The sequence below is a fragment of the Notamacropus eugenii genome, chromosome 6, assembly GCF_028372415.1.
Source record: "Notamacropus eugenii isolate mMacEug1 chromosome 6, mMacEug1.pri_v2, whole genome shotgun sequence".
In the NCBI taxonomy this organism is placed as follows: domain Eukaryota; kingdom Metazoa; phylum Chordata; class Mammalia; order Diprotodontia; family Macropodidae; genus Notamacropus; species Notamacropus eugenii.
The window spans coordinates 165,143,992-165,158,793 of record NC_092877.1 but is presented as its reverse complement, the minus strand read 5'-3'; the positions used below and the strand labels follow the sequence as shown (position 1 = coordinate 165,158,793).

The following is a 14,802-nucleotide window of genomic DNA, read 5'->3' as shown; positions in this document are numbered from 1 at the left end:
TTTGTATCAGACTCTGCAGTTTTTTGCTGTTATTTGGGGGGTAGGAGGTGGGAGAGGGAGATTTGAATCAATTGGCTGCTTCTTCTAGCAATGGTAAGGAAGCAAATCGTTATTTCTACTGACTAAGCTATAACCAGGCAATGTCTAGTTCTCTACTAATCATAAAACGCTTCTGGAGTTCAAAATCCTTGGTTATTAACTCTAAAGTTCTTTTGTTGGTCAGAGTCAAATGAACATCTGAGAAGCAAGACCCCTTTGAGAATTATGTCTTCAGGATGTTTTTTTAGTTTATTTTTGTTTTATAAGAGACTTAGATTTATCTTTGCTGATTTTTCTGATTGAAAGAAACAAGGACAAATTTTGGAAGAGGTATATACTCTTACATTATAGTTCTCTAACACATAGACACTTTCTACTTTGTTCCCAGAGACCTTTATGAAATTTATAGCAGGTTTTTTTTTTTTTTTACACTTCCACCAACAAAGAGGCAATAGCTGCTCCAGCTGTATTCCCAGGCTCAGGTTCTAGAGTCATTTACTCCAGGGCATTATTGATGTATTTATTGTTTCCTCAAGAGCAGCCATTTGATAACTACTGTGGTTGTTCTTTGTCACTTTTATTCATTAGGCTTTGGATTATCAAAATGGGGAAGATCTCAAATAGTAAGGACAAGGGGGAGGCAAAAGCTGTTGAATCCTATGAAACAATAATTAATCTGCAAACCTTCCTGACCAATCATGGGTATATAACATTGTCCCTCGAGCAGGGGCATGACTGAAATGCCACCAAGAGAGGTTGCCTTGCCTGGCCTATAAATGGATTCTCAGAAAACCTAATTTGAAATTACTCTCTTTAATTATGCTGTTGATATAAATAACTCTGATAAAATTAGTGCAGCTGGCCTCCTGTTTGTTTTCCCCATTGGAATGCACTGTACAATGCAATCATCTGAAATAAACATCTATTACAAAGAATACTCCATTTCAAAGAACATATTATTCTGTTCATCCAACCAAATGGAGTCTCTCCCTCTCAACCCCTATATCAATCTTGTGCCTATTAAAGGAATGAGCCAATTATGAAGCCCTCATAATGTACCAACTGGTAAATTAAAACAATACATTTCTATTGAATAGGGGCACACACTTAAAAGATTTTAATTTGTTTTTCCTCAATACTTATTTAGCTGGAGTTACCCTTATTTTCATCTAGAAAGAGTTTCATACTGCATTCAAAATGATTGGAACATCCCATCTCTTCACAAAGTTTCTCTTTTAAAAACCTGAATATCTTTAAAGGATGGACTTCAAAATAATAGTCCTTCATTGGGGGAAGAAAATTTAATATAAGAATAATGAAAAACATTTATTGAATACCTATTGTGTTCAGGATGCTATGCCATATTTAAAAGAGATGTAAGATGGACAAGATTTGCCCAAGAGTGGGAAAGTTTGTCCCAGAGACCTCTAGTGGTACTTGTATCCCTCTAAGGTGGAAGGTAGCGACTGAGCCTACAAATAAAGGGTAATTGATGGGATTAATGATGATGTAGAGGGTGCGACCTGGAACTGGATATGGAGTTTCCTGCGTCTCTGTTCATCTGTAAAAGGGAGATGATAATACTTGTTTTGCCTACGTCATGGCTGAGAGTATTAAATAAGAGTGTGGAACAAAGAGCTTTGTAGAATGTGGAGTACCATACTAAGGAAGAGAGGAGGGAACAGGCCCATGGACTTGCCTATAGTTAGATAGACTTGAAAGTGTTAGAGGCAGAGGTCAAATGCAGTTCTGTCATTGCTCTTTCCATGACACCACCCTGACATAAATATAGTAACAAAGGAACACATCTAAATTAGCGAAGCCTGAATTAAAGAGGTTTTACTCTATTATCAAACTAGATAACAGCTAGCATTTATACTTATCCCTTCCTTATGATGGGCGTTAGTGATGCTCTATCCTTGGGATCTTGAAAATCCAAGTAAAAGTTTTTGGCCCTCCCTTCTTATCAGAGAATTCTGTTTTATTTTGATTTTCTTATTCTTTTGTGGGGTGTTTACAATACTTTATTGTAAAATTTGTTAAGTATTTTGGTCATAGACTCTGTGTCATTTGCTGACCTTCGAGTGTCATCTGTGCCATCTTCCAAACTTCCCCCAAATTCCCATTTAATTTCTTATGCAGACCTATGATATATCGAAAATGTGATGGGGAAAGTCATGATGTGAAAGAGGTAACTGTGTACAGCACTCTCAAGTTTGCAAAGTGCTGATTTTATCCTAGCAAAACCCTGGAAAGTTGGGAGGGAGAGTTGTTATTTTCATTTTACAGATGAGGAAATTGAGGCCAATAGAGGTTAAATGACTTCTTCAAGGTAAGTGCTGGAAAGTTTGAGAGGCTGGATTTAAACTCAGATCTTCCTGACTCCAGGCCCAGAGCTCTACCCACTGAATCATCTAGCCATCAAGCACAGAAACATCATCTCCTAATCGCCGTTAGAATGCTGGAAGGGAACTCAAAGGTTCCATGGGAAGGTACTGGCTTTGGGGTCAGAGGGCCCAGTTTTAAAACCCCACTTCTGCCACTTACCTATGAGTCACTCATCTCTGTGGGCCTTAGTTACCCGATTTGTAAAATGAGGGGGCCGTGGTAGATGAACTCTAAAATCTACCAGCCCTCAAATTATGATCCTTGCATTTCTCAGGTGAGAAAGTGGAGACCAAGAGAGCTTCAAATGCCATACTTCAGATCACATAAACAGTAAATACAATTATCTCTTCCACATCACAGCTTTCCCAATTGTACTTTCAGTATATCACAGGGCAGTATAAGAAATTAAATGAGAATTTGGGGAGTTTTACAGAAGCTGCAGATGACATGTGAAGGTCAGCTGACAACACAGAAAAAGTTTAGAAACTCAGAAATGCATAAAATATATGTATAGTATTGTATAACATCAACATACTTAATCTTTTAATGCCATATTAATTCATATTTCTTTTCTGGTACAAAATGGGAGCCAAATTTTGGGCAAATTTTCCAGATTAAGGGGGTGCCAAGCCCCCCCTAACCTTGCAATGTGAAAGGATAGCTGTAGTAGACTGAAGATTAAAACCCAGTTCCTTTGGCTTTATATTCAATTCTCTTTCCACTTTATTGTGCTGTGGTTGAGAAATCCAAGTGCTATAAAGGTGGGTTCCTTTCATTTCACTTAAATCTATAATTATATACAATTTGTGTTGTAATTGGCAGGGTTGTCGTAAAGGTATCCAAACAACAAACTATACAGATATGAGTGACTTAAGATAAAAACTTTTTGATGTATCATTGTGGGCAGCACAGAATATGCCCCACAGCCTACAAAGCATGTGATTAGTAGAAGCGGAAATACTTTTTTCTTGGCTATTATTGTATTTGTAATTATTGTAATTGTTCGTTTCAAAACATCAGGGTGGTTGATTTTCTTACAGGCAAGTCTTTGGAACGCTTTGACAGTAAGATCATAGGGTCACAGAATATCATGGGGTTAAGAGCTAGAAGGGACCAGAGATGTCCTCTCATCAATGGGCCCAGAGAACTGAAATCAATAATTTGAAAGCATTTCAGCAGTAAAGAGGCAGCTAAACTGATGGAGTGAATAGAGTTCTGGCCTAAATCAAGAATACCTGAATGTAAAATCCTGCCATTGACAAGCCTGACTACTCATTAATTGTGCAAGTCAGTTTGCCTCAGTTTCTTCAACTGTAAAATGGGAACAAAAATAGTGCCTATCTCCCAAAGTTTTTAATGAGGGTTAAGTGAGATATTTGTAAAGTGTTTTGCATGCTTTTAAATACCATATAAATGCTTGTTATAAACATAGCTGGGATTTGAAGCCAGGTTCTCTACACACCCAATGCTCTTGCTGATACAAGCTGACACAGGCCTGAGATTGTACGTCTAGCTTTCAAAGTGGAGCTAGGACAGCATCTTCTTCTGCCCATCCCCCTTTCTCCCTTGCCTGAGGCTGTTGATTGTCAATTTAATTCAGTGAGCATTTATTAAGTGCCTATTAGATGTAGGCTCTGTGCTGAGTTCTTTGGGGTACAAAAAGAGTAAAACACAGTCTCTACCTTCAAGAGTCTTAGAATCTAATGGGGGAGATAACATGCAAGCAAATATACACAAATTAAGTGATATATACAGTTGTTGTGTCCTTTCTTCTTGAGGAGGACCATGACATCAAAATGATGACATGACTTCCAGTTGACTTTGATTTGAGTGAGGGAGGTCTGTGCAAGGTCATGAACCTCACTTTCTTCTCCTGAGCCATCTGGATCCAGTGACCTGATAGGATAAATAGGAAACAACAGAGGAAAGGCAATAGAATTAAGATGGATTGGTTGGGGAAGACTTCCTGTAGAAGATGGGATTTTAGTTGGGCCTTAGAGGAAGCCAGGGAGGTCAGTAACTGGAGTGGAGGAGAGTGTTCCAGCTTCCAACTCTGACTCTCCTGTTACACAGTCAGTGACCTTGAAAGGTAGTCAGAAATTCCAGAGAAAATCTGGTTATTGGAAAAGGTCTTCTAGGTAATTAATAACAATAAGCAACATTTATATAGTACTTTAAAGTTTTCAAATACACTTTGCAAATGTTATCTCATTTGACCTTCAATAATCCTGTAATGTGGGTACTATTATTATCCCAATTTTTACAGATGAGGAAACTGAGATAGAGATTAAGTAATTTGCCCAAGGGCACACATCTAGTTAGTAAGTTTTTAGGCTGAATTTGAACTCAGGTCTCTAACTCCAGGTCCAACACTTATCCATAACATAATCTACCTACTTTACCAAGTCATCTTTCTTGAATGTGCAGGAATTACCTACATCTCTGAAAGGTAATCATATACGTTTTGATATGTCACTTATAGTAATGGGAAGCTATTTTGTTATTCACTGAAAAATGTAGACCGCACTTATAAGGAGAAGAGACTAGGATGAATTAGAGGATGGACACTTCCCTATTGGATAAGATGGTTTTACCCAGCCTTACCCAAGTTTTGGGGGGTCTGTCCAAGACCCTGAACTAGAAGAAGCTGGTGGGAGGAAAGAGGTTGTAAGGAAGCCACCATAGCACAAATGTTACACCAAAGTTTTCACAACTGACCAGGGTTCTATCAGTACAACCACAGCAATGAACAGGGCAAGATGATGATGATTTTAGCTTGAATAATAGACTGAATGAGACCTATGATCCAAGGAGAATGAGATGGTGACCCTTTCTCCCTCCCTTTCTTTTAGTACAAAAGTCCTTAAACTGAGGTCTGTGAACTATGTATGCATGTATGAATATGCATATGTATACATGCATATATAAACACATGAATGTATACATATATATAGTGTGTGTATATGCAATATATAACTATATTTCAACATCAATTAATAAATATTTCATAAACATTTACAAAGTAAGATAAACTTCCTTTGTAATCCTCTATATTTTATCTTGTTCATTTAAAAACATTATCCTATGAAGGAGTCATAGTCATCACCAGACTACCAAAGGGCTCTACAACACAAAATGCTTAAAAATCCCTATAGTAGGAAAAACCCAAGTATTTCTTTTGGCCAGTTGTTCCTTCTATTTCCTCCTTCCACTATCCCTTGTATGCCATGTGAATGGCAACCAGACTTTGGGAACATTGTTCCTTTCCTGAACATTTACTTTAATTCTTAAGCCTTTGACCTGTTATGAAGCTTGATGATCATCAAAACTCAGGCTATTTGCTGTTTTTCAAAGCATGTGGAAAAAAAATGAAGAGAGAAATTTCCCCTTTCAGACATAAGACAGATTTTATTCAGCAAAGGATAATCACAGAGGCAGGAAGAGGTTGGTTTTATTTTCCTTATGTCTTGTGAAAATACTTAAGTGCCAATTCTAACTCCAGAGGGATGGTTGTGCATGTGTGGCTACCCTAGTTAAAAAAATAAGGCCTGACCTTACTTGTGAGCTCCCCCTGGTGTAGATTAATTTTCTGTGTTTCCTATGAGGGGCTGAATGGAATAGTAGGGCTGCAATGATTCCAAGTGGAGGCCTTTTAAGTTTCAAGGAACTAAATTTGTGTACCGCTGAAGCCTTGAAAATCAAGATTAGATATCAGGATGCTGAACACACTGTGGGAACAAGGTTCATTCATCAACCTTTCCTTCAACAAATTTTTTACATTTTATTAATTTTTTTTCAGTTAACAAACATTTATGTTCTCTCCTTCCCAGTTCCTCCACCCAATGAAAAAGAAGAGAAAAAAACCTTGTAAAAAAAATTTGAATAGTCAAGAAAACAAACACTTAAATCATCCTTATCTAGAAATTGGTATCCTATTCTGTATATTTATTCCTAGGGCTTTTAGGCAGAAGATGGCCAGCATTTTTCATCATCTTTGATTTTCCTCTAGGGCTGGCCATTGTTGATCAGAGTTTGTAAGTCTTTCAAAGTTGAATAAGCACTTGTTAAAAACCAGTTATGTGCCAGCGACAGTCCTATGTGCTTCGGATACAAAGACAAAACAAGTGAACGGGCCCTGCATTTAATCATCTTACATAGGGGAGAAAACGGCATGTACTTAGATGTCTCAGTCCAGTTTGAAGGTCTATTAGGAACCTAGAATGAGTAGCCATGATTATTACTGAAGATAAATTGGGTGGCTACTGTGTAAAAAGTATTATTATATTGGAAAGTCATATATTGGAATCAATGAATGAGGCCTCAACTTTTCTATTTGTTAGGTGTGTGAACGAGGGAAAGTTTTTTGACCTCTCTGTTAGTTTCATTTCTAAAATGAGAGTTGTTGTACTAGAATATCTCTAAAATCATGTGCTTTGGACATAGATCCAGTTTTCCTCTTTTATAGCTTGGGAAACTGAGTCTCAATCAGATAGAATGATTTGCTCAAAGACATGCAAATAATGAGTGGTAGAAGAGAGGTTCAAACCCTAACCCCTACAGCACTGTCAACCTGGAAAAACACTCAGAACAGTCGCTAAGTACAGTGGGGTAATGCATAGAATGTCTCCTAAGCACCTCAAGTTCACCATGTCCAAAACAGAACTCATTATTTTTCTCTCTGCTCTTTAGAATTTCCTTATTATTATTATTATTATTATTATTATTATTATTATTATTATTATTATCAAGAGCACCACTATCCATCTAGGCTTGCAACATTGGTGTCATCTTTGTCTCTTCTCTTTGAGTAAGTCATACACTCACTTTAGAACATGCAAGAACATCTTATGTATGGCTCCTTTGTTCTACAATAGCCACCATCCTGGTTCAGGCATTCCTCACCTTTTCATTTTGTTTTAATTGCCTCCTAATTGGTCTCCTTGCCTCAAGTCTGTCTCTACTCCAGTCCATCCCCCATTCAGCTGACAAAAGGATTTTCCTAAATCATATATTTGTGTCAACTCTACTCCTCTTCTCAGTAAACTCCAGTAATTCCCTGTTACTTTCAGGATTATATATAAAGTTCTTTGTTTTACATTTAAAAGTTTTGATACCCTGGCCCTTTCATATTTTTCCAACCTTATATTCTACTACTCTACAGACTCTCTAAAAACCAATCACACTAGCTTGAAATTGTGGTTCCTCCCACCTGGACACTACTTATCTCATCTCCATGAGTCACACTGGCTGTCCCTCAAGCCTAGAGTCCTCAGAATGCCAATCTCTGGCTTTCTTTAAGAACCCACTCAGGCACTGCAACCTACAGGATGACCTTCCTGGTCTTCCCAACTACTATTCCTATACCCATTAAGGTTACCTTGTTTCTATTCGATATTAATCCTGTATGTTCTCATTTTTTAATAGTCTTAATGCTTCATTATTTTATTTCTATACCTGATATAGACACATAGCCATACTCTAAATTTAGAGGTAGAAGTGGAAAGAGAACAAACATTTATTTATTAAGTGCCTACTATGTGCCAGGGACTGTTGCTAAGGGCCTCACAAATGTCATCTCATTTGAAATGGAGCTCAGTGTTCTGGATAAAAGGGTGGATTTGGATATGGAGGACCTGGGCTTGAATGGCTGCTCCGCCTCTAGCTGCTGGTGGGACCTTGGTCATGTCAGTCTCACTGGGCCTCCTCATCTGTACAATGAGTGGGCTCAATCAGAGGACCTGTAAGTTTTCTTTTAGCTCTAGGATTTTTTGTCTATGAACTTATAGTCCAATCTCTTGGTCATAGCTCTTTTATTTCATTACATATGACTGAGTAAATATGAAGTAGTTTTTTTTGAGAAATACAAAACTTGAAACATCTTGAAAACAGCATACTTACAAAGAATATTGCACATTGCTTGAGCAATACACCCAATAGAATAAAGTCATTTAAGAAAGGCTTTCTTAAGAAAAATGAGTTGATTAAGCTCTTACTGAAGAAGATGAATATTGGTCACAGTTCAAGGTTAGGAGATCACAGGTAAGAATCAGAAAGACAGAAATTAATCAATTTGTTGGGGACAGGAAGAAGAAGGAATTACGGAGCTGTCCAGGAGTATCAAACAAACTTGGCCATTGAATTCTAAGGGTTTAGTGCTAAGGGTACATGGTATACTAATGACCCCAGAGAGTTAATTCAACCTATCTTATTCCCAGTACACTGGGATAATGCATATAAAGCACATTCTAAACCCTAAATTGCTATGTAAATATCAGTTAATATTATTTGTAGCAGAATTGCTTTAAATATTAAGGGGTAGTAGTGAGAAGAACCTTGTATAATTAGGGGTGGGGGATGGAGAAGCAACAGTGAACTTAAAGTCGAGATCAGTTTTGAAATTCCAGTACCAACTACTTCCTCACTGTATGACTTCTGGCAAGCCATGTGACCTCTCTAGACCCATTTTTCCTTATCTGTAAAATGGGGAGGAGAATCATATTTGTACTGCCTAACTTCACCAGGCTGAGGTGATAATCAAATGAATGAATATATATGTAAAACAACTGGAGAGCTGTCAGTCCTCCTCCTGCTTCTGGCGACTCAAACCAAAGAGTAACAATTAGATGGTACCTTTTTGCTAGCTGGCAGTTCTGCAAAGTGTGCCCTGGCAGGCATCATAGACTTCCAGCCTGTAAGAGATCTCATCAGGTTCAGTGACTCTATGTTCAGTCCCCTCTGATAATAATCTGGGAGGCATTTGGTAAATGAATAAACTATCTGATCACTTGAGCCTTCTAGATTCTGATCAGCTTTAGCCTAAAAAAGACGGGGAGGAGACTGTGCTATGGGTATTTTTGTTCCAGAACCTCCCCTAAATGAGGTTTCAAATTGAAGAATTCTTCCCAAGTTTACAGTAAATAGAACAGAAACTTCTGGAATCCTCTTCCTCCAGGGCAAAGTCAAGGGCAACTGTAGCTCTTCAGCTGCTGCAGTTCCTCAAACAAGTTTTAATTTTGCACACAGACCACTCTTAACTTCCTGTGTTCTGTGAGCTGAGGAGCTAGCACCATGACTGGCAGCAACATTTGCTGCAACTTTTTAAACATGTGGGAAAAAAATAAGATTTCAAGCATGTATTACATTAACCAAGATTCCAAATTATCTAATTTCTTTCAACAGGCAAGTAGCCCAACTACAGGGACAGCTCCCAGAAGTCAGTCACGGCTCTCTGTCTGCCCATCCACTCAGGACATCTGTAGGTATGTATCAAACCAGAGATTCTTCTCCATCCCCCGTGCTTTTTTATTTTTAAGACTTATTCTTCTGTATTCTCATTGTGCATCCTGATACATGTGTGCTTCTTGCTTCTGCCTGACACTATTCATCAATGGTTAATATTGACATAAGAAGAAAAAATAACTAGTCATTTGGTTATTTCCTTTTCTTTCCAGTTGATCTTTTGTTTACAAACTCTAAGTTCATGCTGCCATTTTCATCTTTCTTTCTCTCTTTTTTTTCCACTGCTTTTCCATTTCCCATTTCCCACCCTTTCCTTTGCCTGTTGCATTGTTTAGATCTTCCACCTTGCATGATTTGTCAGAAGAATCATTTGAGCATTCCACCCCTGTTACAGTGCTGACGCCTAATTATAGGGAGTCTAGTAAGAAACAATTGAAACAGAGGTTTAGGCGGAGGAAGAGAGAGGCTTCTGAAAGATATGAGCATGCAGAAAAGCAGAGAAAAGGGGAGAAAAGTAAGTTTCATCTCCACATCTCAAGTCCTCGATGGAGTGAATTCCACAAAGAGATGTCTGATTCATCTTCGACAGATGAAAGTCAGTGTGTTCAGGCTTGGCAAAGGGCCCAAGAAAGAAGTAAATTTCCCCGAAGAGGAAGAAGAAGCACTAACAGGGCATGCAGAAACCTGGATGGGTCCCCAACTTCTAACACTATTGAGGTTGTCCATGTAGGGACTGGAGAGAAACAGGAGCTGACAGAATATGAGAGCTGCTCTTTAAACCACCATAGGGGAAAAGCCAAGAGATACAAAGAATATAGCCTTTCACCAACTCTCACATCTCCTGAGGCAAAGAGTTTCACAAAAGACCTTGGTGGAAATAGAAGCCGAAAGCACTTTGGAGAATCGCTGTCTTTGGCTTCTCTCAGGCAAAATGAAGTTCCCAAAGACATTTTTTCAGAGAGAGATTCAGGCACAGAAACAATACCAGGAGTGTCATGCCTAGAAGAACCAGTGGCTACAAAGACCTGTGTAACTAATACTGCTCAGGAGCTTCCTGCCCCATATGATGACAGGTGTGATGATGATTCAGAAGTATGCAGGTCAGTTGCTAATTAGAGAGACCCCGTGTCCCCTTAACATGCTGCTTCCTCTTAAGGGGCTTTGTGCATGTCCCACCATGCCCTTTGGCAATGACTGCTCGGAGGCTAATTAAGGGCTTAACAGGACCAGAAAAGGTGAGTGTGGGAGGCAAAAATCAAGATGGCTGTAGACTTGACACCAAGGTCCCTTGAACATAGACACAGAATAAAACTAGCTAGATGTCTGCTTCCTCTTCCTTAGAATTTGGAATTCTAAGTCATTTTGTCTAAGAGCCCCATAGACCACTTCTGCTTGGGTAAGCATTCTAGTTAAAGTGAGAAGGACTGTGAGGATTCTGTATTGTAGAGGGACCAACTCAAATTGAATAGCACTTTTCACCTCCAATTCATCCATGTAAATTTGCCTCAGGTCAGGAATAATGAATGAACTGGCCCCAATGCCACTAGAAAGATATTCAGGACTCAAAGGCTTGAGGCTCTGTTCTTCAAGGGCAGGCTTTTGTGGGGTTTTGTTTTTAACAAGAAATGTCACCTCTGCAGTTAGGGCTAATTTGTTGTATAATTGTCAGGCTCAGCTGGGAGATGTCAGCTGAAAAATATGAAAACATACATCACAACAGGTTGTTGGGGCAGTTGGGAGAAATGGGCAAGGGAGAAGGCTACACTGAGCTTGCAGTTGGAATGTCACTACAGCAGCTTTATATGTCCAGAAAATTTAGGTATGGTGCTTTTTATCAAGCTGTATGCATTCCTAAAATAACAGCATTGGACAAATTCATTTGAAAAAGGATTCCAGTACTATTGTACCTGTACCTTTATCTATATGAGTGAACTTAAGCATTATGAAGTCTAAATAGAACTTGTAGTGTTGTTTGGGCTTGAGTTGTCAAGATTTGGGACCAGACAAAAGGGGAGGACTTTATAAAACTGCAGTGTGTGTTGTACTTCAAAGGCATGTTATGTGGAAGTCCAATAAATGTTCTCACCTCCATTAAGAGCAGAATGGGGGGGGAGGGAATTGGGAAGAAGGGGGAGAGAGGGAGAGGGAGAGGGGGAGAGAGAGAGAGAGAGACAGAGAGAGAGAATTAGAACCCAGATTTACAGTTGAAGGATGTTGATCATAGTCAAAGAGGTGTCAGTGAGCTAGGAACTTGGAAATCTCTAGCCCAGCACATTCCAGATTCAGATGACTCCAGTTCTGGATAATTTTAGAAAAGATACAAAACAGAAGAATGGGGCATGGTTAGGAAATGGACATTTTTTAAACAGAGAAAGATTAGACCCCCTTCCTCCTCCCTCACTCTCCCAAATAAAGACTTTTTTAAACTCTAACAGATGACTTCCTTTAAGAATGTGACACAAAGTCCCTTCCAGACTAGAGTGACCTGAGAGTATCATTTCTCTGGAAATTATCACTTTCCAGCTACGTGTTGTTTTTATCAATGTGCTCATCTCACTTTTAGGTTCTGGTGGGTAGGAAAACCAGCAAGAGAATTCTTGGAGTTTTGGTCAGATGTCTATCTCCTTTATCCACTTAGACAAGGAGGTTTAATGGGGAAAAAGAGGAAGGGGATATATACTCCTGACATTTTAGTATCTACCTATACTTAAGGAATTATTATCTCTAGACTTCAAAGGATTATTCAACACTGCTTCCAGTCCTATGATTTTTATTTTATAATATTAGGTAGTACTAATAGATCTCATTAAAATTTATAAAACACATTACAATTATTATCAGCAAATATCAGCAACCCTGAGTGGTAAATGTTATAATTACCCCCTTTTTATAGATAATAAAACTTAGACAGACAGAAGTTAAATACAGTTACATACCAGGAAGTACTTGAGACTGGATTCTTTTAATTCAAGTTTTCCTGATTCCAGGCCCAGTGCTCTAATCAATGTGCTGCCAGAAGTTGAAATGTATATGTATATATGTATATATATATATATATATATATATATATATATATATATATATATATATATATATGTGTGTGTGTGTGTGTGTGTGTGTGTGTGTGTGTGTGTGTGTGTATGTGTATGTATATATATATGTATGTATGTATGTATTGTGTGTGTATGTATATGTAAATATCAGTAGGTCCATGACTGCCTTTCACCAATGCAGATACCATCAATCCATGCTAACTCACCCTGTGTTATCCTTCCCCATTGCTTTCCATAAATCCTTAATAGAGAATCCAGGTGACAATGTAGAGGACTTCCTCTTGTTCCCTCCATGTTATACGAAAGCTTCAACTAGTTAAGACTGTTCAGTTGAAAGAGAGAATCCAGAGCACAGTCCTTAGCTGGATGCAGCTTTGGAGAGTAGGAAGAAAGTAGCAATGCAGAGGATATTCCTATTCCAAGTACATTTGTACTGCCATGGAATGGTTGAGCTCATATCTCAGAAAGATTATAAGATGATGTGTAATGAACCTTGTCATCAACCAGGGTTAAATCAGTCTTTGCCCCATGCCAGTTACAACTCTGAGGTATGCTCTATAAAGAAGAGACTCTTCTAATTGGAGTTATAGAAATAATTTTTTCCTAATAGAGATTTGTTCCTTTTAGAAAAGGCTTTCACTTAGACTTTTGCTGACAAGAGATTCAATAATATATAAGTACAATCAGTGCATCAACAAGCTTTTATTAAGCTCTTATTTATATTCCAGGCACTATACCATGTGCTGGGAAAACAAAAAAAGGAAGGAACAGTACCTGGACTCAAGGAGCTTACATTCTTTCTTATTTTATTAAATTTATTTATTTATTTTTAGTTTTGAACATCCACTTCCATAAGATTTTGAGTTCCAAATTTTCTCCTCATCTTTCTCCTCCCCCCACATCAAAAGAGCATGTAATTTGATATAGGCTGTACATATACATTCATATTAAACTTATTTTCATATTAGTCATGTAATAAAGAATTAGAACCAGTGTGAGAAACCATGAGAAAGAAGAAACAAGAGAGAGAGAGAGAGAGAGAGAGAGAGAGAGAGAGAGAGAAAGAGTGCAAATGATATGCTCCAATCTCCATTAAGACTCCATAGTTCTTTTTCTGGATGTGGACAGCATTTTCCATCCTGAATCTTTTTAGAGTTGTCTTAGATCCTTGCATTACTAAGAAGAGGTAAATCTATCAAAATTAATCATCATACAATGTGGCTGTTATTATGTACAATGTTCTCTTGGTTTTGCTGGCTTCACTCAGTATCAGTTCATAAGTTTTTATGACTTTCCAGGTTCTCCTGAAATCATTCCAAGTTTTTCTGAAGTTCACCTGCTCTTCGTTTCTTATAGCACAACAACATTCCATTACACTCATATACCACTCATATACCACATTTCCCAATTGATGGGCATCCCCTCAGTTTCCAATTCTTTGCCACCACAAAAAGAGCTGCTATAAATATTTTTGTACATGTGGGTTCTTTTCCCATTTTTATGATCTCTTTGGGATACAGACCTGAAAGTGGTATTGCTGGATCAAAGGGTATCCACTGTTTTATAACCCTTTGGATTATATAGTTCCAAATTGCTCTCCACAATGGTTAGATCAGATCACAACTCCACCAACAATTCATTAGTGTTCCAATTTCCCCACATCTCCACAATTTATCACTTTCCTGTTTTGTCATGTTGACCAATCTGATAGGTGTGATGTGGTACCTCAGAGTTGTTTTGATTTGCATTTCTCTAAGCAATAGTGATTTAGAGCATTTTTTTATGTGGCTATAGATAACTTTAATTTCTTCCTCTGAAAACTGCCTGTTCATATCCTTTGATGATTTATCAATTAAGAAATGATATATATTCTCATAAATTTGACTCAGTTGTCTATAGATTTTAGAAATGAGGCCTTTATCAGAGACACTGGTTAAAAAATTCTTTCCCAGTTTTCTACTTCCTTCCTAATCTTGATTATATTGACCTTGTTTGTACAAAACCTTTTCAATTTAATGAAATCAAAATCATCCATTTTGCATTTCATAATGTTCTCTATCTCTTGTTTGGTCATAAATTCTTC

The 14,802-nt window shown here is 37.9% G+C and overlaps 1 protein-coding gene across 7 annotated transcripts in view; it reads left to right on the top strand.

Moving 5' to 3' along the window:
• MARCHF1 (membrane associated ring-CH-type finger 1) overlaps positions 1-14,802 on the top strand; it is a 663,012-nt gene that overhangs the window by 517,712 nt on the left and 130,498 nt on the right. For 5 of the 7 annotated variants that reach the window (XM_072621551.1, XM_072621552.1, XM_072621554.1 and 2 more), the window contains 2 exons: positions 9,607-9,686; positions 10,002-10,766. In XM_072621551.1, coding sequence (XP_072477652.1) covers positions 9,607-9,686; positions 10,002-10,766 — 845 coding nt within the window. Of the gene's footprint in view, positions 1-9,281; positions 9,687-10,001; positions 10,767-14,802 lie in introns of those variants that run through there. The other 2 variants (XM_072621555.1, XM_072621556.1) reach the window with 2 other exon arrangements.